This window comes from Dioscorea cayenensis, chromosome 9 (assembly GCF_009730915.1).
Source record: "Dioscorea cayenensis subsp. rotundata cultivar TDr96_F1 chromosome 9, TDr96_F1_v2_PseudoChromosome.rev07_lg8_w22 25.fasta, whole genome shotgun sequence".
Lineage (NCBI taxonomy): Eukaryota > Viridiplantae > Streptophyta > Magnoliopsida > Dioscoreales > Dioscoreaceae > Dioscorea > Dioscorea cayenensis.
The window spans coordinates 2,145,073-2,170,195 of record NC_052479.1 but is presented as its reverse complement, the minus strand read 5'-3'; the positions used below and the strand labels follow the sequence as shown (position 1 = coordinate 2,170,195).

Genomic DNA, 25,123 nt, shown 5'->3' with positions numbered 1-25,123 from the left:
AATATGGAACTATTATCATTTTCAATGTCATGACTGGCCAACTTATGCTTGCCTTTGCCTCCATAACAAGTCAAGTCTCCCTTTAAACTCATTCTTTCGTAAAGAGATCATTCCCTATGTATGATACTAATTAAAGTCATTCTCTTCTTCAAGAACCCTAACCCTAACCCTAAACCAATGGAGAAGCCAAGAAACAGCTTGCATGTGTGCTTTGGTGATCAGCCAATCACACTGTTCGATGAATATGAACGGCAGATCATTGAAAACCAGCTCAACAAGGCCATGCTCCGGCGAAGCTTCTCGGAACCAAGCCCGTCGAGGTTGGCCATGATAGAAATTTCTATAGCTCCGCCGATGAATCCATCGAATGTCACAGCGATGAGAAGGTTGCCGAAGTTTTCAAGAGCCCTTAAGAAGCTCTTGAGGCAGGTGTTCGGTCTTCAACATAATGGCAAGAGATTGAAGGCCTTTAGCAAGTCTTTCAGAGCTTAGGTTTTCTATGATGAGCTTTAAAATTATACAATAATATTTTTAATTAAATTTATTATATTTTGTACATAAGTTAATTTGCTATGCAAAACATTCTGTTAATATTATAAGGGCAATATAAATAAATATATACATAGAATTAATGCATCATGTATTATTTTATAATAATATAAAATAATCACACACGCACACACACACAGACACACATATATATGAAAATAAAGGAAATGTTCAAGCCATGCAAATCTATTTTTATATAATAATTATAATCATTAAAAAGAGAAAAGTTCCATAAGAAAAATTGGTATTTTATTTTTTTCCTTACTCAGAGGGTGAAAGTTTAATCCTATGACTATTTTTTTTTTAAAAAAAAAAATCATTGGAATGCATGCACATGCACTTTACTAAGCTCCAAAGTTTGAGGACCTTAAACTCTCATGGTCTACACAACAATGGAGCACAAACTAGACATGAACTTTGAACATATACAACTAGTTCTTCATTTCAAAGACATTTGTCACATGATTACTCTTTTGTTGTTGGTTATAAATTATATAGATGTATATATCAAATGGTTAATTTATGTGACCGGCCAAATGCTTGTCTTTAGCTTAGGCCGGTCATGAAAGAGTCCCTTGAAAGCTCCGGACAATGTCAAGCTTTTCAATACTAAATCACCAGCCATTCAACTCATCACTTTGCCAACTTTTCTTAGTTTTATGTAAATGGATTTCAACAATGACCTCAATACATATATCTTACCAATCCTCTAATTAGTATTTATACACACACACACACCCGCACACACAGTCATTAGCAATACCCTAATCACTCTATCCTTAATTTCTTCTTCTTCTTTTTGAAACAAACTCATTAGCAAAACCCTAATCACTCTCTCAATGGGGGAAAGGTTAAACCCTGAAAAGGGAAGGCAGGAACTCGAAGAAATTTATAGCGGGATCATAGATGACTCCGCTGATCTTACATTTAAAGACCTTGCGAGCTTTCAACAAAATGGAGTTGCAGAGAGGAAAAACGCGATGACTCCCATTAGGGAAGATAAGGAGATACTAAGTAAGTCACCTAGTTTAGATTTCTCCAAAGGCTTCGAAGGAACTAGAGAACATCTTCAACACATTGAAGATGAGATGAATTATAGAATATCGGCTAGAAATAGTGTAAACAAGACGAAGCCATTGATGGTTGTCGTAGAGAATAGCCCGATGCACAGACCTTTCGATGAACTCGGTGTGAGAAGGCGGCCAGGGATCCCTCATTCGAATATTTGCGCAATGTGTGACACATATATTTATATTTTTCGACATCGTTGCTTGGTAAGTACCCCAAATATATATATGTATATATATATATATATATATAACTAACTTAGTTCTTCATGCTATGAAGTCAGTTAATATCTATGCAATAATTTTTTTTCATGTGAAGGTATGTGGAAGGGTGTATTGTAGAGAGTGTGTTCTAACAGGAATGGGAGACATGCATGAAGGACGTAAGTGTATTGAGTGCTTGGGAAGGAGATTCAGTGAAAGGTATAACTAACATAAATGATCAATTATATTTTTATCATAAATTGATCACATTGATCATTAATTTCATTATTTAGTTATCATGATCACATAAAATAATATACTCGTCAAAGGGGCATGCCTAGCCTGCACGGCCTCACCGAGCGACATGCTGCGTGTGTTGCAAGCCTAAACACGTACATAACTAGAGAATTCGTTACCATTAATGTGTTTAGCAAGTTTCGAACTAGAGAAACTTGAATATCTCATACTCGTTTTTCGCAATTAAACTTTTTGGCATGATTTTCATCTCCTTAATTAACACATATGCATTAATTCCTTATTATTTTACACATTATTTAAAGTCTCATATATACTATAATTAACATGATAAACTTGTTATATATACATTTATTTGATTTGCATTTAACATAACATGAGAATTTAATTTAATTAATTAATTAATTTATTATAATATGGCTAATTAAAATAGGTCAGCTGGTACATGTTAAAAGATGTATTAGTAAGTGAATAACTAATAGTTTCACATGCACAGGTTAATATTTTGTAAATATGGATTTGAATAAATACATTGATCTCTCATCCTATAATTAAAATTATGCTTTAATTTTGCCCAAATAATATGTATGATATACATTAAGAATACCCACAATCTACGTACATATATATACATGGTAGGTATATACATAAGGCGGGAGAGATGGGCTGTTACTGTTGGAAATACCCTAACAATGTAAGGTCGCAAGAGCTCAAATGGGCTGAGAAAGGGCCGAGGAGAGGCCGAGAAAGGAGGCCGGAGAGGAGCGGCATGGCATCGAGGCCAATGAGTCCGATGATGACGCCGGGGGGGATGCCGGGAACACCTTCAATGTCCTACATGTCTAGGACAAGAAGCCCAACTGTAGGAACACCATTGAGATCACCTTGTCACAATGTTGGCATGAGTCCTTATAATGTCAAGAGATCATCTGACTTCCCTTCTAGTCCTTATGCTTTTCCTCTGTGAAGAAGTATAGTATTGAAACACATGCATGAGCATGAGATCGTGTATTAATTTTAAATATTTGAATTCTTTTATATTTATTTTTAGAAGTTAATGGGAATAAAAACTAAAATTATTTTGGTTTTGATTTCATTATTTTATTGATCATGAAATTAATATTTGTTTTGATATATATACAATAAAATACTAAAAACAATATGAGCGCATGTTAATGAATTTCCTTAATACACTAAGAATATTGTAAAATAATTACATCTTAATTGATTGCCTTAGATTTACATTTTAAGATTACAAGAGAGAAAGAGAAACAGAGAGAGATGGCTTTCATAATCTAATTTGTTAATTAATTAATTAGATTCAAAGCCTAAAACACTCAGTCAATTCAATGTATTCATTAATTTAAAGATGCAGTAAAATAATGATCATGGATTATGATATTAATCATAATTAATTAAATATACATGTGAAATTCTAAATGGGATCACATTTAGATAGCTAAGGGTAGATGATATTCCTATCATGCTAATGTACAAGAGTATAAAGACAAGAATTCAAGAAGAAATAATATTCAGGAAAGAATTGACAGCAAGTTGATTACTCTAATTAGTAGGTGAACCATATTAAATTCATTGTCAATTAATGCTAGCTGGGCTAATTGTCATTTCTAGCTAGATCCCTTAAAATATTCAAATATACAACTAGCAATATATATATATATATATATATACAACAAGCAAGTGATAACAAATGACATTTAACAAAAAATTGTGATAGTAGTCCTATATATGAATTAAATAAAGTAGGAGAAATATATATAGGAGGGAACTATTCTTTTAATTATAATATGTACTTAATATAACTTCATTTTTAAATTCAAGCTCGTGAAAAAGTGATCCCAAATAAATTAAAAAAAAACTCATCAATAATGATAATTAAGAATAAACTTATAATATATATATAATTCGAACTCAAAATTAATTTTTTAAATGTCCCAAGCATTTACCATTTAATCAATTTAAGATGTTATATATATTGTATTGATGATAGTGATGACCTTAATGATTGTGCATATGGTTATATAATCGCTTTCCAAAAGCTTATGTTGTGATTTTTTTGGTTTGATTGAGTTGGAAACATGTGAACGGAATTGGCTCAAGCACTTCAACTTTACTGCATAATTTTCTATGCACGTACATTTATGGAGGAAACTCGAGTTTGATTATTAATTGTTTATGGGAAAGCACTTAATTATTTATGAATATATACTTAATTATGTAGTTCTTGTCATGCTTGTTTTCTTGCACATGATCTATAAGTCCGTAATTCTGTATATAGAGTTAGTATGATCATTATTTAAAATTATATAAAGATTCATATAAAAGTTATAATTATATAGAAACTATGCACCGAGTTGTAATCAAGCCAATCCAGCGGAGTGAAGTTTTGAAATATTCAAGTATGGCTTGGCAGAATTGGCTACCGGCTCGAGCTCTGTCCTAAATCATAACTCAAAAAATATTCATTTATAATGAAAACTAATTATAAAATCAGCTGAGCAGAAGATTTTTGGGTATGAACTATTTGGCACAAATTCAATATATATTAATTACATAATAATTCAATATTATTATATTCATTTACATACTTTCCACTTAAAAGCAAATTCCAACAACTAAAAGTTTATCTCAACCAAACAGAAATACAAAACAACAGTACATAGATGGTACTTAAACATTCATGGTTCAAAGCAAAGAACTTCAAACCTTAAAATAAGATAAAGCTTCGACTAATTAAACTAGAGCATGTCTGAAGTTTCTTTAACTTTGAGTTTGATTGGAAGACCTTTGGAAGGATAAGGCATTGGATTTCTAGTTATTGGTTCATCAGGTATCAGCTGAGACCATTCAAAGTTTGTTACTAAGTGATGCATCACTGTCAGAGCTTCAACTCTTGCAAACTCATTGCCTAAGCACATCCTTGATCCTGCTCCAAATGGAATGTAAGTGAAAGTCTGAATACTTCTTGATGAATTCTCAAATCGAGAAGGATCAAAACTTGTCGCATTTTCGAATATCCCATTGTTCATATGAGTTTGAGTAACTTCCCAAAATACCTTCAAGTGAAAAATATTAATCTTAAAATATTCAACTTAATTAATAGTCACACATTGGTTTTATTAGACCTATATGTATTAATTTTTTTTACATACATACCTGCCAACCTTTGGGAATATCATAACCTGCAAAGTTGATATCTTTCATGGCTTTTCTAAAGTTACCAAACACTGGAGGAATCATTCTCATAATCTCTTGTGCAACCCTCCAAGTGTACTTCATCTTTTGTATTTCACTCCATGTAAGCTTCCCATTTGTTTTTTCTTGTCTTTCTTTTATGATTGCACTTTGCTCTGATGAAAGATTACCAAGTACATTTATATAAATTAGATTAATAATGAGATATATATCATGTGAAAAAAATTAACTATATGCCTGTATGTATTTATGTATATAGGTTAATATATACCTTGAGAGACTTTTTGATAAATCTGAGGATCTCTAGCCAACTTCCAAACCATCAAAGTCAAGAGAATTGCAGTAGTATCATGACTAGCAACCATCAAGGCCACAAAGTTATCTATGATCTCCTCATCACTTAAACGAGTTATCAAACCAGATAACATATCAGAATTGGCATTCACAACCTCCTCAATGATCTTCTTTCTTCTGCTTTTCAAGATGGGAGTTACTCTCTGGACAATGTTTGATCTCGCATGCAATGCTCGTCGGAATGCAGTGCCGGGGAGGTTCAAAGGGACCGACCAGAGGCCTTTGAATAAGTGTGAGAAGTCTTCAAATAAGGCATCGTTTGTTGGCTCATCATGCAGGCCAAACAAGAGGCTGCATGTGATGTTGAAGGTGAGTCTCTTCATAAGTGGTACAATTAGGACACTGTCCTTTACTTTCAGGCTGTTGAGAGTGTTCTTCATTATACTGTTCATTGGATCTATGTATTCTTGGATTGCTTCTGGTTTCAAAAACCTCATTACTACACTCTTCACATGCTTGTATCTGTATTGAAACATTAACAATCCTTAAGATAATTAAGTGAAAATTAATTAACATATATAAGGCAACATCTTCTATAGTAGTTAATCATAATTGGTCTCTAAATAATATTGAATTTTTGTCCATTTTGATCACTGATTAAATATGAAAATGTAAAAACGTTATTTTGTATAATTTTATTCTAACATAGAAGAGAATAATAGAGTACAATGAGAATGCAAAAGTATTGCAAATGAAATTCATATGCTCTATTCTCCATTATTATTTTTCTTTATTTATTTATTTTGACAAATGTTACAAGTGGATTTAATCAGGATATGTATAAACTGGGAATTGATTATCCAACTCATATACTATAGCGATATTGGATTTTGAGTTGTAAGTCTATTCGACCATGATCCATCACCATCATATCCATATGGCAAAACTTGACCTCTAAACATTTGAAAGTCCCACTGTTCATAATTGTTCTAATATATATATATATATATATATATATATATGGTACACATAAAAATAGATAATATAAAGGATGTATGAGCATTAACTACCTTGGTCCTGTGAGTTCTAAAACATTGTACTTTCCGACGAGCATTGCAATGGAAGGAGGCTGTTTAACACTAAGACTCTCATCATCGGCGGAGAACACAAACTTGTTACCGGTTCGGCCGGTGACAACGACAGTAGGGCAGCCCATAAGGGAGGTCTTAAAGACAGTGCCATGCATGGCCACCCTCTTCTCAATCCATTCACTTCCTTTATCTTCCCTTTGAGCTTTAACAAAGCTCCATGATTCTCCGATCACCGGAAAACCTAGTGATCCCGGAGGAATATTCTTACCATGGTGTTCATATATATGGTAATAATAACAGTAGTAGTAGTAGAAGAACAAGATGATGGAAGCTGAGAATACTATAATCAAAGCAAGCACTGAGTTTCCTTCTACTTCTACCATTATGAACTTATTTGGTCTCTAGCTTGTAAAGATTGATCTATATTTCTATCATTAATTATACATATATATATATATATATATAGAAGAGGATGCTAATTAATATTCCATTGTTTTTGGATGTTCATGAGATAGAGAAAGATTCATGTTTCTGAGTTTCCTATGATTCTTGGTTGTTTCTTTGCATGTAGGCAGTGTATAAATCTCATGTTAGATGTGTACATTATTCGTGTTTCACTTGCCATTTGGAGGATAGTTGTTCTCTCAAGTCATTTTCAAGTGTTTTGCAAATCTTTAACCTTGTTCATTAAGATGCTTTTTTATTAATTTTTGTTAAATCATTTTGAAGATTACAAATTTTATTTATTTTCATGTATAGTGTTGATGTAACACGTAACCGGTATACAATTTAAAATGTGATTTATAGCTATGTACAGCATAACAATATGTAATTTTCCCCTTTTACACAATATCGTTTATATTGTCATTTTGCTTGACCAGTTTCAGATCAATTTTTGGGAGTACTCTTTTATAGTTTGTTAGACAAACTTAGGCTTTAATTATTTGATTTATTTTTCTAAATATACTTGTTGATGTTTTTGTTTGTGTTTTGGCAAAGCGGTGAAGTCTTGGCTTGAGACAAGGAGCTGGCGGAGGATCATTAGCACGTCTGGGAAATTTAATCGTCAAAGTTGTGAGTGGGCTTGTTATGCATAATTCTATTAGAATGATACATGCACACACACACACACATATATATATATATATATAATATTGCTTGATTGAAGTTTTCTTTAGTTTTAATACTTGAATTGGGGCTTTGAATGTCTTGAAGTAAACTTATTATTGGTACTTCCTACTTGCAAAATATTGTTGTTCAAACGAAAGGTTTTCAGGATGATACTTGTTTAGTAAGTTGTGAATTAATTTGCTTTACAAAACTTTGGTTATGCTTATGCATTCATAATTTCCTTGTAGAAATGACAGATATTTTTGTCATGTCTATGGACTCCTCGTTGTGAGATGCATGTTTGTATTATTTGGTTGGTGACATCCTACTGCATAGGCGAGTTTCACGGGCATTCTATTGAGGTGACTAGAAGACCGACAGACTTAATGATCCAGTTCATGTGGGAGTGTAGAGCTCTGATTGAATATTCATCGGGAAGCCGAGATCACCACATGGTGGACCGATGAATTAACATCAAGGGCATGAGTATTTTGACAGCTCTGAACTTAGCCGCGGCCACAACGAAAGATCACTGCTTCTGGGGTTTCGATGAGGACTTGGTATTTTAAAGAGTTTATATTTTTTTCTTGCATATCTTTTGTAGTGCTATGTTAGACTGTGATGAGGGAGCGAATCCCAGCTGTCAATCTTAGGAGGAAAATCTCTCACAAGTTTGATTTGACGGTGTATTATGTTTTATGAATTTTGAAAACTCGTATTATACATGTTGTTATATATATTTGGAATTGTTCTAATGTGTGTATTGTTGGTAAAAACTTATTTTGGAAATTTATATCAATTTTATTTTGGTATATTCTTTAAGAGTTGTGCTAACCCATTCACTGAGTGACCTAGGTTACTCACTCCTCATTCTTCTTCCTAGGCTTTAGTATGCAATAGTGCTGCAGTGAAGCGGTGTGCTTGGCATTTGCTAGCCTTTCTTCTTCGTTCAATTCTTATTTCATGTATGTTTGTTTTTTTGTCATGAACATGTTGTATAAAGTCTTGAATCCACTAGTATGTTGAAAACTCTGTCTGCATGATTGTGTATTTTAATACTTTTTAAACTCTTGTGCCTAAGTATTGCTATTGTTGTTGTTGTTGTTGTTGTTACTTCCCTTACGTATCTTTGAATTCCCCTACTCTATACTTGTTGTTTGATGTTGTTAACTTTAGGTTTTTTGTCAGCACTATAATGACCTGAGGGTAGAGTGGTGGGGTATCCATCCTCAGGTTATCGCGACGGTTGTCATGTCCGAGGTCCGCAGGTTGAGCGTGCCAACTTAAGTGCTGGCTGAATACTGATTTGAAGTTTATTCACAGGGATTGAAATGGCATCGCGGACAATCTGGCTCTTCATGGGCGGAGAAGAAAGGATCTTGCTCTTTATTTTAGGGGCCTTGATTTACCAAACTGGTTGAAAAAGGCAGCTCTAGAAGCTGGCATTTCTCTTTCTGTTTGAGTTCTATTTTGTCTTTCAATCCTTTTTTTAGTCATAGCAAAAAATTATAATAAATAAATAAGATAAAATAAAAATTCTAGTGCTCTAACATATTTGGTTTTTTACCATGATGTTTAAATGGATTGGAAAAACATCGTTTTTGTTATTTTGTGGAACATTTAACTAGAACATAATAAGTGATGTTTTAATAATAAGGTTTTTTTAATACTTTAAATTTACTTTTAACATTGATTTTTAGTGTGCATTTAATTATTTACGTTGGAAAATGAACATGAAATTCCATGGTCCTAACGCCCTATAAAATTTGTGATGACAAAATTATTGTTTAAAACAAAAATATAAATTTAATTTTAATCCCGCTGACCATTTAAATCAAAACCACTTGAATCAATTAATCAATTAAACCAGAATCACTTAAATAAAATGGTTTTTTTGGCAAAATTGTGACTAAGGTTTTAAGATCTTATATATGTATATATATAACCTCACAGAAGACGATCATAATCCATCACCATAATTAATTACTTAGGACTAGTTATTTTATGTTTTTATTGTCAAAATCTAGAAATGGACTTTGCTAAGGAGGAGAAATTAATGGTTGCTGACTTGTCAAAACCAACAGAAATCCTTAATTTTTAACCACCTAAACATCACCAACCAAACTTAGACTTTTCAATTAGCAAAGAATAATAAATAAAAATATCTACATTTAGTAAGATTAATATCTCAATAAATATACATGATTATCAATAGTATCAGTATGGAGTTCAATTGTAACCCAATCACACATCTCTTTCCTCCTGAACATAAATGAAGGATGTGTACTCTTGCTTTGGAACTGAAACTGTCTAGCTTACAGAAAAATGATATACATTCATAAGAAAACTTGCAACTTTATGTCTATCCACAAAATACTCATCCTAAATGCTCACTGGCAGGAGCAAAAGAAACATAGCTTGCTTATATTCTATATCACTTTTGAATCACACATTTAAGAAACAAAAAGAATATTAAGAATTATAAGTAAAAAAAAAAAAAATAGTATAAACAATCAAAAGCCCTCGACGCCGGGCCATCGCTGTGCGGGTGTCGGAGATAGTTTCTTGCTTGATGAACAAGGTTGCAGTGGCTGGAGCATCACCGATGAGGACCTCGGTGATGATATTGATGGTGGGATTTTTGATGGAGGTGAAGATGAGAAGTTCAGTGGTGGTGCCGGAGAGGTGATATTGTTGAAGCTCGGGGATTTGATCATTGGTTTTCCGGCTACAGCTGATGGTTCTTGCAGGGGGAACCTGCATGGGTATTTCATGTCTTGAATGCTATTCAGAGATTCGACAATGGCTCTCATTGTTGGCCTTTCTGAAGGGTCTTTCTGGAGACATTTCAGAACAATGTCGGTGACAATTCGTGCAGCTTTCTGGGGGACTCGAGCTTTGATGCGGGAATCAATGATTAGTGCTAACCGGCAATCGTCTGCAAGAAAAGGCCTGCTCCATTTGACAATGTTCCGCTCTTCTTTCGGGTGGCGGGAGTCATAGTTCTTTCTGCCAGTGAGCAACTCAAGGAGAACAATGCCAAAACTCCACACATTACTCTTGGGCGTGAGTATTACTCTCTCGGATGTCTCTACAGATAGATTCCCAGTAGCCTGTTCAAAGAAAGACATGATGTTCACTGACATTTCACCAAATCATTGCTATTATCATCAGTAATTTTCACGACAATTTCATAATTTGATTAGATCAGTCACTGATCTGGTCTTAATGAATGCCATTTTCTACTTGAGCATGCTGATTTAGAGATCTTACCACAGATGAATTTGAGATCTCAACGTCTGGATTATAGCTGACACATCCATATCCTGAGAGCTTTGCACTGAAATCTTTGTCAACTTGTATGTTTGCAGTTGAGAATTCATTATACATGGCCTGGAAATTACAAACAATGATAAGGTAAAAAAAAGTCTAAATAAAGAGAGTTTCAGAACTATAACTTACATGAAAAGGGATGCAAACTATTTCACATTTTTAATGCATAAGAAACTCTAAATTGAAAAGATCCATGCAATTCAAATTGCATTCAGACATGATATAGAAAGAACAAGTGCTATATATGTTCCAACAGAATCACAAGTATATCAAACTTTCTTAAGAACATTCATGTTGATAGTAGAAAACCATATTGAAAATATCAAGAAACCAATGTTCCATACTATTATAATTCAACGAGAAAAGGTTTACTTATTTGCTCAAGTTCAATGAGATAAAAGAACATCAGAAATGTTGAGTGAAATTACCTGAAAAGGTCCTTCTTCATGCAGATACACAAGACCTTTTGCGGCACAAAGAGCTACTTTCATCCGTGTAGACCAATCAATGAAAGGACCTTCAAATCTCCCATAAAGAAGACGATCTAAACTTCCATGATAGAGCCTCTCATAAACCAACATTCTATGTTCAGAGCCCTCACGTGCATGGAAACCAAGCAACTTGCACAATTGCGGATGTTGCAGTGATGCTATTGTGTTGACCTCATTCACAAAATCCTTTAACCCCTGCAATATTATAAGCCATGGTTGTTTCAGAAGTTAATTAAAATCAGAATTTTCATGTATTATCTCAGTGTTTATACATACATATTAATAGACAATGGAATCGTGAATAATATACAAATGTAATCCTATAAATTAAAGATGTTTGATCAGTTCTCACTTTGAAGAGTGATCTATTCAATATCCTAAACAAGAACTTACAGCACAAAGGCTCATTAGTAACCAATCTTCAAAAGGTGGGAACAAGATACAGGGCATCGTGGCCAGAAGCAAAGCCGGTATGAGATTAATTGTGACACATAGAATATTTATAAGTAAAGGTAAAGAAATGTTGTTTAGATTTAGCCACACCTTCATAATGTCTAACCTACTCTCCCCGCATAATACATTTCCCCCATATAGAATGCGCTAAGTCTGATGTTTTTAGAATTTAATATGTGCTAACTAAGAGCAATTAAGAATGGTTTATAACATTGTGGGCAGACATGTTAACACTTGAGAAGGTTTGTTTTCTTCTAAACAAAGTGAAAGTTGTGAAAGGTATTAACATAGGTAACTACGGTAATTGTTCACGTTACCTGTGAAGAAGGAAGTAGGCGAGTCACAGTGGCTTCAAGCTTCCTAGAATCATCTCCAAAAGAAGCCTTGTAAACAGCAGAAGAAATACTTTCCGAAACACATCTATCAACAGAGAAATGCTGACAAGCAGCTGAAATTTCATCAAAAGAGAAGTTGCGAAGGACACCACTCCCTAACGGAGGCAGAGGCAATGGGCCAGAAGTATCTATAGGGCCACGACCATTGAAACTTCCCGCATTCTTGAAATTAGAAGAACCGTGGGGATAAGGAAGAGGTAGAGGCAGAGGGTTTGCAATCACACCTCTATTCTTAAGATCATCCTGTTCCAAACTTTCCAACACTGCAAAAGCTTCTTGGTCTGCCAAATGTAAACTTGAAGGAGCTGACAGTGCACGAGCTCTACTGTTATTCACTGACTGAATAGGTTTGGCTCTAGATTTGAAGCTTGGCGGGGCAGACTGAAGTGACGGTTCACGCAGCCTTGAATCAGGAAGAGTGGTATCCTTCTTCTCCTTCACATTTACAGATTTCCTACCAACAAAATGTTCATATATCTTCTTCTTGCATCTCAAAACAATGAAGCAGCCCATTGAGACAATATTTACAAAGCCGAATTTCCCCTGCAGACAGAATACAAGTAAGGAACATGATCAAAAGGACATAAAAAAATGAGTTTTATCATGAATTCATTCAAAATGTTGATGACAGAACATTCAATTTGTAGAAATTACAGAAGAATTACGAGAACTGCTCCCAACTAAATGCTCTTCATTCACAAATTACAATAGATATCTTGATGACTTAAACAAAGAAGGCAAACATAATGAGACAAACATTTAATAGCTCTAGTCAACACAAAGAAGAACTAAAAATGATATTGGTGTATTAGTGCATCCCTATTGAGAGAGTGGAAATTTGCCAACATTCAGATAAATTTTTTCTTCCTATCATCAAACTCTACGAGAAACTTCATTTAAAAAAAGTTAAAGACATAACAGAGGAATCAAACAATTTCATTGACTGCTCATATCTATAATTCTAATTTCTAGGCATTCCACATATAACCCTTAGGTAAATATACTTTCTAAGCAACAATCATGTCAATTAATCTCAGGAAAAATGAATTTATCTACAGAAAAAAAGAGAATATTTTAGATTAAGCTCCAGTAATCCATGCCAATCTGAAACAGCCAATTTCCACAAATCAAACACCATCCTCAAATTCTGTACATCCCGAATAACAAGCAATAATCTAAGATAAATCCCACCAAGCTCCACATGGATTAAACAAGCAAAACCTTAACCCCCTTCCAAAATTTTTTTTTCTCTAAAAATCACATTTTTCCCGCATAACATCTCATAAAAAACACAAGAGCGGGGAAACCCCTAACAAAACCATCCTTTTTTTTTTTAAGGAGAACCCCAAAACGATCCCAAAGTCCACAAAAAGACCACCTTTTCGCAAACAACGCAAGCAAAATCCAAACTTTCACACAATTCTCAACATAAATCCACTAAACCCCGACAAAACTCCACAAATCTACACTCAAAACGAAATATAAAAGAAATCCAACTCAAAGAAAAGAATATGAATCCAAACCTCTTCGAAACCCTTTCAGCGTTCTTCCAGCCAGAGAGAGGCGGGGAGGGAGGAGTAGCGGACGGCTCGGCACCCAAGAGAGAGAGAGAGAGAGAGAAGTAAAAGGGAAGGATGAGAAAAATCAGAAGAACAAATTAATAAAAAGGAAAAAAGAGAGAGAGAGAGATGATGATGATGGATGGAGACCCAGCAACACTGGTCAAAGCTGAGAGATATTGCGAAAACTACGAAGCAGGCCAAACCTTTTTTATATTCCCTCTTGGGTCCTTTTGACCATTTTACCCCTTCCCAACATTTAAATTCCCATTCTACCCTTTATTTTTCTTTTTTTTTTTTTCCAAAATTTATTACCTATTATTATTATTATTATTATTATTCAGTTAATTAAATGTGATAAAATGACCTGAAATATGTCAGAGTTAATGATTGGTTATGACCTATTTATTAAAATATCTTATGATTTTGATAAAAAAAATTTTGTTTGATAAATACGAGAAGCTCAGTCGGAAAGTACGCATGAAGTGGGAATTGAATTTCCAACCATGTGTTTTTCACCAGGTACGTGAAGTGAGGATTACAAATTTATACTAATAACTAGAATCCATTACCATCATTGCATTGCCTCCTATGAGACTTGAACTAAGAACTTTTTAAATATTCCACACTAATACTTTTCATAGTGAGATCAATATCATCGTACTATGAACTTTGGTTTCTGAAAAAGTTTTATATTAGTTTATCGTATGAATTATATTTAATTGATTGAAGTTGATAAAAAGATGAAAAATGAATATTTTCATAAAAATTATTGAATTAGATATTAAAATTTTATTCTATTCTTTTAGAGATCAATATAAATATTTGGATATAATTAAAAATATAGTATGACATTTATTAGGAAAAAAAAATTAAATCATATGATTTTTTATGTGAACAAGCACATGTAATAAATGAGTCTGATTTTTTTTTGTTTTATCACATGTCTCATTTTGTTCGTCATCGTCGGTTTTATCTCACACACAAAAGATATAGTGTCAATAAAATATAAAATTGTTGGCAAATGATTAGATGTGTGATTTTTATTTGAACCATTGATTTAAATACAAAAAAGTATTATTAATAAAAATATTAATGTTTAAAAATAATGAATAAAATATTCTTTCATGATTTTGAAATAATGATTATATTTTGGGGATTTTAAATAAATAGTTTTAAATAGATTTAATTTACTTTTTTATTTTATTAATTTATAAATAATCAATATGTTGTAAAAGTCTTCAAATAATTTAATACTCCCAAATAATTGAGCCGTGGATGTTCTACTCTAATTAACTTGAGTTCAAAGCAATATTAATTCCAAGGGATTTGACCCATTAAAATATTTTATTAACTTTTTCATGATCATACAACTAATTCGTAACCACAAAAAGTAGATCTTGATGCAATCAATAGATAGATTAAAAGAAAATTTTCTCTATTCTATAAAATAAAAATTAATATATAAATAAAAAAAAATTATACACCTATTTATTATAATTTAAAATAAGCAAGGACTGTTTTGTAAATTAGGAAAAATGGGAGGGCAAAAAAGAGATGCCAAGGAATATGTTTCTTGTATGATGTGACAGCCCGGTCAAAGACGGAAAATTAGTTTCCAAGAAGTTAAGTAGAGTCAAAGTGTCGGGAGGGAGCTGATATGATGTGCTTTGACTGAATTTTAACCGTCCGATCACCACGCGCTGATGAACCAACGGTTCTGATCTCTCTGATTGCCACATGTGGGGCCCGCCTTCAATTGGAGGTGGTGGTGTGTCTCACGTTGCAACGAAGAACTCCACTTCCAATTTTCCAAACTCTATCATTAGTTCAATCATACAATATATATATATATATATATATAAAAGAAGTAACTTTTTTTTTTATTTAAAATTGCTAAAAACACTCCCAAAATTTGCAATATACACATATTCTCCCCTTAAATTTAAATATCCATAAAAACCCATTCCTTTTGAATACAATGATTTTTTAAACCCCCCAAGCATCTAATAGTGATTGATAGAGTTAATTTGGATTTTTTTGAACGAAATTGTCAATTGTGTGGGAAGTTGTGGCAAGTGTGACAGGGTTTGACTATAATGCCCTTGGGGTGCAATGAGTTTCTATTTAAAACATGAGAGTTATGTTTAATATATGAGGTTTCTATTTAAAATATGAGGTTCTGTTTAAAAAATAAGTTTTATGTTTAAGAAATGAGTACATGCATTACTTTTCATGCTAACCTAAATTCTTTTGTTTGTAGTTATAATGTAATCATGCTAACCTAAATTTTTTTCCACAAACTTATTAAATTTTTAATGTAAATATCGTTAACTCCATATAATAAAGAACGACTGTTTTTATGCTTGGTTGTCTTTGTTTAACTATTGATGTTTCTGTTTAATATATTGTGTTTACGTTTAAAAAAGTGCTTAAATATCGTTGTTTCTATTTAAATATGTACGAGTGGCCAAGATTGATTGGTTTTTATACCCAGGATTAATTTGTCACGTAAATATTGGTTTTTCTGTTTAAATATCAATGTTTCTGTTTAAAAAATGAGTTTTCTGTTTAACAAAATGAGGGTTTTGTTTAAGAAATGAGTTTTCTGTTTAAGAAATGAGATTTCTGTTAGATTTCTGTTTAAGAAATGAGGTTTCTGTTTTAAAAAATAAGCTTTCTGTTTAAGAAATGAGTTCTCTGTTTAAGAAATGAGTTCTCTATTTAAGAAATGAGTACATGTATTACTCTTCATGCTAACCTAAATTCTTTTGTTTGTAGTTATAAATTTGTTTGTAGTTATAATGTAATCATGCTAACCTAAATTCTTTTCCACAAACTTATTAAATTTTTAATGTAAATATCGTTATCTCCATATAATAAAAAACGGCCGTCTTTATGCTTGGTTGTCTTTGTTTAACTATCAATGTTTCTGTTTAATATATTGCGTTTACGTTTAAAAAAGTGCTTAAATATCGTTGTTTCTATTTAAATATGTACGAGTGGCCAAGACTGATTGGTTTTTATACCCAGGATTAATTTGTCACGTAAATATTGGTTTTTCTGTTTAAATATCAATGTTTCTGTTTAAAAAATGAGTTTTCTGTTTAACAAAATGAGGTTTCTGTTTAAGAAATGAGTTTTCTGTTTAAGAAATGAAGTTTTTGTTTAAAGAAATGAGCTCTATGTTTAAGAAATGAGTACATGCAAAAAAGAATGCAAAAAGAATGAAAAAAATGTATGCAAAAAGGTTTAAGGGCAATAATGGAATTTCATAATGCAGGGGCAAAAAAGAAGTGAAACAATAAAAGAAGGGTTGTCTGAGGTATTCAAAACTCATATGGGCTGTTTGAGAAGTTTTGAAATTTTTGAGGGGTAACCAGTAATTTTCTCTTTTTTTTTTCAATATTTTTTTTTATAAGATTAAATAAAACAAATATTGAGATTAAACAAAAAAAAAACAAAAAGATAATTAAATAACAATTTTGTGGCTTACAACATATGTTTCATGCCTTTGTACATTATTGAATTGCCTCTTGTATAATTTTGATTGGAATCTTTTGGGTGACATTGATTTAATTTTAGATTTTACAAATTAAATATTAATACATAAAACAAGTATTTTTGTTGTATGTATCGCAGTATCGGCCCTTAACCCACTAGTTTTCTATGAAGAGACGGGATTCTATGAAATAGGGATACATGTCAGCTGGTATACCATCTAATTAAAATTTGCCACATCAGTTTTAATTTTTAAATTTTTAAAAAATCATCTAACTCATATATTTTATTATAACCCCATCCACAATAACCCATGACACATCAGCATAATTAATTAATCTCATCATCATGAGCATGATGAGCACTCTCCTCTTCCCTAACCCTCACGCATGTCTCCTCCCATGTTTTGCTGCCTTTTCACCCCAACCCCAACCCCAACCCCAACCACAACCACCACTTTGTGGTGGTCATTGACACCGGCCTTGTAGGCTTCAACGCCACCATCCATCTTCATTTCGCCGGCCTCCATTCCTTCTCCGTGAAGCCTCCAACACCATCAATGTTCTGCGTTTTTTTTTTTGGAGAATTTTAATATATTATTTTTATTTTCAATTGCTTTTATTTTAATATTTCTTCCTCAGTTTTTTTTGGGGAATTTAATATATTGTTTTTGTTTTTTTTTTCTTTGGTGTTATTTAGGTCCTTTAGATGATTTTAGACTAACCTAAAAATTTTAACTTGTTGGGCCTCCATAAACAAGTCTAATATCTACCTAAAAATTTGACTTTTTTTTTATTCTATTATTTTTTCAAGTTTGTTATACATAAAGAAGTAATTTCATTGGTTTTGTTTGTTTTAGACTTCATTGATATTGGCTGCAATGAATGGCAAGGACATCTACTTGCCTAATATTCTCCAGGGCTGGTGCTAATGTATGTATGTTTCAATTTTCAAATTTTTGTTGTTCCTATTTCTGATGTATGTATGTTTCAATTTTCAACGTTTTGTTATTTCTATATCTGTGTGTTATCATTTTAGTTGATGGGAGTTTGATCTGGTATATTTGGTTTGTAGTAGATCTTTATGTTTGATTCACTACCTTAGAGGACTTGTTTGCATTATACTTCTTATTATGGTATTTGGATTATGTGAAAGTCATTTTAACTACAGTCATGTTACTGATTCTTTATAAGAGTTAATTTCAAAGCAATTTATGCTCCTAATTGATTGAGATAGTGAGGATTGAAGAACCATTTAAATCTTGAATTTTGTGTTAATCCCTTTTTCTTTGATGATGTTGAATTGCAAGGTACCTTTTATGAATGTTGGAAATGATAAGAGGGTAAGACCTTTGCACCTTGCAATGAGACAGTCAGTTGCAAGTTTTGTGGCCTAATCATGTGGAACTTCAAAACAAATGAAATTAAAATTAAAATCTTGTATGTCAAATTTGTATCCATATTACAAACTTTATGAACAGTGATGAATAAAAGATCATTTGATTAATTCACCTCCTTTTAAAGATTTGTCAGGTTGTGTGTGTCTCTTCATGTCGAGTTTGTTGAGTTGATGAATTTTTCTGGCATGATGACGGTATGTGAAGTTTTTTTAATATGACCTAATTGGTATGTAGAAGCTAGTAGCCAAAATACAACTCATAATTTTTTGTCCATTAGTATACAAGTAGCCCTTTACATCATGAGAAAAAATAAAGGAACTATGATAAATACAACAAACCTAACCCTGTAGAAACTATTATGCTGTAGAAACAATATATTAAAATTCCCCAAAAAACGCAAAGCATTGACGGCATCAGAGGCTTCATGGAGAAGGAATGGAGGCCGGCAGAATGGAGATGGATGGCGGTGTTGAGGCCAATGTCGCATGGGAGGAGGAGGCAGGCGTGAGAATTAGGGAAGAGGAGAGCACTCATCATGCTCATGGTGATGAGATTAGTTAATTATGCTGATGTGTCATGGGTTATTGTGGATGGGGTTATAACAAAATATATGAGTTGGATGAGATTTTTAAAAATTCAAAAATAAAAACTGATGTGGAAAATTTCTATTGGATGGAGATACCAACTGACGTGGTATCCCTGTTCCACAGAATCCCATCTCTTCTATGAATCACGTGCTCTCATATAATTCCGGGGGGGGGGGAGTATTGTGTGTAGACCTCTTCGATTTTAAATTTGAAATCACTTGGATAAGTGACTCAAGTATTTATGACTTAGAACAACTCCGATTGGTTACATTTATATTTTATGAAAAATAATCAAATTTGAATTAATCCATTTGTATAGAGATAGAGATAGTCACATTTGAGTTTGTTTATCGTCATTGTCACAATAGCTAAGTAGTTAAAGCAGTTGACTCCCATGTAGGAGGTCGATGGTTTGACTCTCTCTCAATGCATGGTTGAGGTGTCGCAATAGGATGAGTGTGTGTGGTCATTTGACACACATAGCCTATTAGAGCCTGTTGGAGTTCATGCTAACGTGGCACGAGGTGATGTGGCAATCATGATGATATGACATTGGATGATGTGACAAAAATATTTTGGGTTACAGACTATGGAAGTATGAGCTATCTTTGGAAAAAAAAATATTGAATAAATGATTGTGAAGAATCAAACTTAGATGAATAGAAGATAAAGTTTGGTAACTAGAAGATTATGAAGGTTAAACTTGGGTGATTTGGAAATCAAGTTCTATATAAGATTTTTGAGATTTTTGGAAATTATCTTTGGTAATGGAGAAGTTACATAATGGTGAGGTACGACTCTTGAAAGAGTACTGCTAACAAGACTATAAAGAGTTTGACTAGTTGTTGGCAGGTCAAGATCGAGAGGATTCAACGGTGTTCGACTTAGAAACAACTAGGAGAGTTGAAGGCGTCTTAAGTTTACAATGCAATAGAAGCTGAAACTCAGTGAAAGTCAACAGGAGAGTCACATTGCAAGCTCAGTTGCTATTGGAGTTGCAATGACTAAATTTAGAAGGCATCTAAGTTTAAGTAATCGCGAGGATTCTAAAAAAAGGAGACCCTATTTTTCGGGATGTGGAGATGTCTATAAACCCTTGCTATGAAGATTTAGGGTGGTTACAATGAGAGAGAATCAAGAGTGTGAGCGAGAGAGTGAGCATCAAGCAATCAAGAGAGAGACTACTTATAATTCATGGTGATGATAGGTGAGAGATTTGTACCCATATTTGTTCTTCTCTTTTAGTGGATTTATATCTGAGCTTGACCTTTCAGATGTAAGTTATTGTTGAACCGAATTGGGTAAACATTTTTTTATACCTCTTCTCTCGTTTATATGGTTTAATTGTGGTTGCTTGCATGAAATATTGACTAATTATCAATCCACAATGCCCAACGGAACCATTGCTTTGACTTGTGAGCTTCGAAGCATAAACTAAGGAATATTTCAATTAAATTTATCTATGAAGATAATACTATTCTGTACAAGAGTGATGATCCATGATAGGAGTTTGAATTATCTAGCCATTTCTCATTTGTTTCTAGAGGATTCAATAGGAAAATGAGTCATTGGGAGAAGGATTAGAGATGAGTACAGCTTAATAAACTCTTTTTATATGTTTTAATTTTTAAACTCATATTGAATGGGCTATGATTATTCAATTATAATATCTGTTATATATCCTTCTTTCTTTCTTACATGTTCTTTTGTTATTTTTACTTATTTATTTATTACTTTCATGGAGGCATTATATGTGTTGATAGTGATAAAAAAAAAGTGTATTTTTTTCAAGGTGATAGATGAAATTTTTTATTCTCAGTTCATAGTTTACAAATTCAAGGAATTTTATTAAAAAAAAACTCTCTTTCATATTTTTCAATGACTATTTTTTTAAATAATAATTCACACGTTTAAATTAGATATAGATGTGAACAAAATAGGAGGAGGATTTACTAATGAAAATTTAAAATAGATTTGTATTAACGTATTATTTATTTATTATTATTAATGTTTGCTGTGTTTTTGCAGATGGGTCATATCATGTAATATTTTTAAAAATAACCTAATTATTAAAAATGAAAAAAAAAACTCTTGCAATGTAAAAAATTCTGTTAAATTTTTTTGTAAAAAATAATTTTTCAAGTGGTCCTTTTAATTTATTATAATCAAAATAAGAAAAATCATCAATGATAATAATTAACTAACTCATTAGAGGCGGAAAAGAAAATTGGAGATAGAGGAAGTGAGGATTTAGTGATGTAGCTTTAATGGCATTATTTTATTTTTTAAGGAATATATATCAATCCTTAAAATGTAGGATTTTTTTTTTTAATTTTTATTCTTATGATATTTGTGCTTATTAAACTAAAGTATTTAAACTTTTTATAGTTATAAAATATGGTTTTACATTTTTACCTATGTATGTAGCATACACAACTCATTTATTATTTTTCAAAAAATAAAATAATAAAAGGGTTATATATATATATATATATATTTGACAAAGTGAATAAGTTATGTGTCAGGATATGGTATTCCACCGTCCTCACCCTTTGCGTGTGCATATTTGACCCCTTGTGTTACTCATGTGTAAATGACCGGGTGGCACTAGTCTAAGTTACCTTTGACAAGTTTTTTTTTTTAAATATAACTTGTCGATTTAAAAAATCAAATTTGAAATTCCTTATAATTTTGGTCAAAAGAGATACTTTGATATGACAAAATCAATACTTCCTTATTAGTAAATAATTCGATAATGTTACCTGCTCATTAAAAAATACTTCATCTAACATCATTGGTTGAATTAAACAGATAATTTTTTTACATAAATAAAGCTAATGTTAATTTATAAAACCATAATATACCGAAACGCTAATTATTTATCACTAGAAACAAAACCTAATAAAAAATGAATGCTCTTGAAACTTGTTATACTTTTATGGGGCGTTTGGTTGGATGTAGTTGAAAATGCAGTGGATTTGTATTTACAAATCCTTGTATTTGAAAATTCAGGAGAGTCAAATCCAGTGTTTGGTTTGATGTATTTATAATGATGGATCACAGAATTTTGTGTTTGGTTGGAGGGATTTGTAAATTTGAAATTTGGAAAACTGGTTTGATGTAATAATTAATATAAATTATAAAATATATAGTTTATTTTATGTAAATATGAATTCAAATTTCAAATATTATGAATAATTAATATAATTAATATATACTTAATTTATTATAATAAAATATAATATATTAATTATTTATTAAAATAATTAATATATTATAATATATCAATTATATACTATATTTTTAATATTAATTACACTATAATTATATTTTATTTAATATTTTATAAAATATAATTATAGTGTAGTTAATATTATGAGTAATTAATATCATTAATATATACTTAATTTATCATAATAAAATATCATATATTAATTATTTATTAAAATAATTAATATAATGTGTATTAAATTAATATATATAACCACCAAAAAAATCATTTATCAAATTAATTAATTATATAATTTTATTTGTTTATATTCTAACAAAATTCTAGTTTTTTAAAAAATAATTTTAATTGAAAATCCAAATACTGGATTTGGAACTACATCCAATTTGGATGTAGTTCCAAATCCACCAAAATCCAACTAAAGAGGATTTGTAACTCCAGTTGCTTTTTTAAATCCACCTAACCAAACAACTTACTTCAAGGAATTTTGTAATTCCAACTACAAGGAGTTTTAAATACTACCAAACAAACACCTCCTTAATCAAAGTTGATAATTTGACATGATGAAACCAATACTCATTCATTAAAAAAATGCGTCATCAAACATCGCCGGTTGAATTAAACAGATAAGTTTTGGCATAAATGAAACTAATATTAATTTATAAAACACTAATACACCAAAACATCAATTATTTATCACCATAAACAAAAAACAAGCTAAAAATGAATGTTCACACGAAAGGTCCCACAAATGTTAATGGAATTTAAGTATATGGTTCCCACACTCCCCTACAAGATGTTCCAACTTAACAAGGCATGCATTGGCTTGAAAGGCTTTGTTATAATGATGATATTTTGAGTGTACTCAATTGAATGAGCTTCTCTTGTTGATGGTGGGGCTTCACCACATTACTTTACACAAGAGTGAAAGAGAGAGCCATCTTGCAACATAAAGATGAAGCTAAGGATTCTATTCCTTGTCCATAAACTCCATTTGATTCTTAGTGCCCCATTTATGCTCTTCAAAATTTTCTATCATGCCTTCTAAAGTTCATAAGTAGAAACAAATGATATTATATTATATTGTATATATATTTAAGAGAAACATATATAGAGAATAAAGCAAAGAGTTGAAATGACACCAAATGAATAAATGGCCTTTATCTTTTGGCTTTTGGCTTTTGTTAGTTCAAAAAGACTAATGACATCTCATTGAATTATGAAATTATCTAACCATTTGGAAGAGGACAAGTTATATTGTTTGTCTCCTCATGGCTTTTGTTAGTTCATTAATATTATTTTCCTAAGTTTTGTTCTACTTCTAAAACTCTTCTAATGTATATACTTCCAATATGAATAAGAAAAAAATACTGAAAAAAAAAACAAAGAAAAAAAAAATATCTAACTTAAGTTTCAATTCAATGCTTGTTCTAATTCCCAAGTTCAATTCTACAATAATATTGAACATAAAGAAAATACAAACTAACCGGAGCTAGCTATCACCATCAACCATCATGACCCCTTCCTCCAGCGGTGGCGCTGCCGCACCTCCGGCCGTCTCCGGCCGATCAAGAAGTGAATTCCGGCAAGTAGGACAAGAAGAGTGTGCTACTAACCATGTGTCAATGCACCGGATATGAAAGCCATGGTTACACTTAGGCAACACCCTCACTTTCTCACCGTCGGCAAATTCTCCGAGACATATTGGACACTCCGTCGACCGTATTCCTCCACCAGCCCCATACATCGAAACCGGCAACCTTCTAATCATCCTCTTCTTCAACCCGGTCCCCGCCAACCTCCCGGCTGCCTCCTCCGGCGGCTCCTCTACTGTTCTCCCGCTGCACCGGAGTACACACCGGACTATCGAATTTAACCCAAGAGCACAGATAAGTGCGCAAAGTAAGGCAGCAAGGATGATGACCATATTAGTATCGAACCCGTCTTCAGCACCGCCACCCGGTGCGCCACCGTGTGATGGCGTAACCGGCGGTGGCTCTAGAATTGGGTCCATTAGCTTCCGCATGGTTTGTCTTCGAATAATTTCAATGCAAGACATGTTTATTGGAATGTGAATTTATGTATCATTCTTGAAATTTGTACCTTTGAATGATTAGATTTGTGTGATATTTTTGTTGAGCCATGTTTATCTAGTTGCGATTGTGAGGTGTCACATATAGTGACCACTTGGGTTGTGTTCTTAGGACCCCACCATTGGAGAACATGTGAAGCTTGAGCATGGATCAATGGAGATCATATGGTGGCTAGCTATGTTACAATATTGCTGAAATTTGAACCCAAGTGTGTCAATCTTGTAAGGTGACAAAATGAGTTTTTTGGTCCATCTTTTGTCCTTTGTTTTTAAATAGATGATTTTTTTATTATAAAAT

General features: G+C 32.3%; 4 protein-coding genes across 4 annotated transcripts; 1 reads left to right on the top strand and 3 right to left on the bottom strand.

Moving 5' to 3' along the window:
* Positions 1–1,292: 1,292 nt before the first annotated feature.
* Positions 1,293–3,131, top strand: LOC120269415. The gene is made up of 3 exons (XM_039276750.1): positions 1,293–1,823; positions 1,936–2,039; positions 2,715–3,131. The coding sequence occupies exons 1-3, from the start codon at positions 1,389–1,391 to the stop codon at positions 3,040–3,042; spliced, it is 867 nt and encodes a 288-aa protein (XP_039132684.1). The 5' UTR covers positions 1,293–1,388; the 3' UTR covers positions 3,043–3,131.
* Positions 3,132–4,825: 1,694 nt separating this feature from the next.
* LOC120269095 (taxane 13-alpha-hydroxylase-like) lies at positions 4,826–7,059 on the bottom strand. Its single transcript, XM_039276381.1, has 4 exons — positions 6,656–7,059; positions 5,563–6,107; positions 5,253–5,446; positions 4,826–5,152 (listed from the first exon to the last, which is right to left on the bottom strand). Exons 1-4 carry the CDS (start codon positions 7,057–7,059, stop codon positions 4,835–4,837), a joined length of 1,461 nt encoding a protein of 486 aa, XP_039132315.1. The 3' UTR covers positions 4,826–4,834.
* Positions 7,060–10,101: 3,042 nt separating this feature from the next.
* LOC120269266 (probable serine/threonine-protein kinase PBL1) lies at positions 10,102–14,124 on the bottom strand. Its single transcript, XM_039276598.1, has 5 exons — positions 13,982–14,124; positions 12,381–13,001; positions 11,548–11,805; positions 11,060–11,179; positions 10,102–10,899 (listed from the first exon to the last, which is right to left on the bottom strand). The coding sequence occupies exons 2-5, from the start codon at positions 12,969–12,971 to the stop codon at positions 10,300–10,302; spliced, it is 1,569 nt and encodes a 522-aa protein (XP_039132532.1). The 5' UTR covers positions 12,972–13,001; positions 13,982–14,124; the 3' UTR covers positions 10,102–10,299.
* Positions 14,125–24,130: 10,006 nt separating this feature from the next.
* LOC120269207 (RING-H2 finger protein ATL74-like) lies at positions 24,131–24,840 on the bottom strand. The gene has a single exon (XM_039276547.1). It carries the CDS (start codon positions 24,790–24,792, stop codon positions 24,226–24,228), a length of 567 nt encoding a protein of 188 aa, XP_039132481.1. The 5' UTR covers positions 24,793–24,840; the 3' UTR covers positions 24,131–24,225.
* Positions 24,841–25,123: the final 283 nt, after the last annotated feature.

Excerpts from the sequence above, each read along its gene's own strand:
- LOC120269095 (XM_039276381.1), bottom strand. The coding sequence starts at position 7,059 with ATGGTAGAAGTAGAAGGAAACTCAGTGCTTGCTTTGATTATAGTATTC. Across the intron at positions 5,447-5,562 it reads TTATCAAAAAGTCTCTCAAG|AGCAAAGTGCAATCATAAAA; the intron begins GTATATATTAAC and ends ATCTTTCATCAG. Across the intron at positions 5,153-5,252 it reads ATATTCCCAAAGGTTGGCAG|GTATTTTGGGAAGTTACTCA; the intron begins GTATGTATGTAA and ends TTTCACTTGAAG.
- LOC120269266 (XM_039276598.1), bottom strand. The coding sequence starts at position 12,971 with ATGGGCTGCTTCATTGTTTTGAGATGCAAGAAGAAGATATATGAACAT. Across the intron at positions 11,806-12,380 it reads GCCTACTTCCTTCTTCACAG|GGGTTAAAGGATTTTGTGAA; the intron begins GTAACGTGAACA and ends ATAATATTGCAG. Across the intron at positions 10,900-11,059 it reads AGATCTCAAATTCATCTGTG|GCTACTGGGAATCTATCTGT; the intron begins GTAAGATCTCTA and ends TTCTTTGAACAG.
- LOC120269207 (XM_039276547.1), bottom strand. The coding sequence starts at position 24,792 with ATGTCTTGCATTGAAATTATTCGAAGACAAACCATGCGGAAGCTAATG.
- LOC120269415 (XM_039276750.1), top strand. The coding sequence starts at position 1,389 with ATGGGGGAAAGGTTAAACCCTGAAAAGGGAAGGCAGGAACTCGAAGAA. Across the intron at positions 1,824-1,935 it reads TTTTTCGACATCGTTGCTTG|GTATGTGGAAGGGTGTATTG; the intron begins GTAAGTACCCCA and ends TTTCATGTGAAG. Across the intron at positions 2,040-2,714 it reads GGAAGGAGATTCAGTGAAAG|GTATATACATAAGGCGGGAG; the intron begins GTATAACTAACA and ends TATACATGGTAG.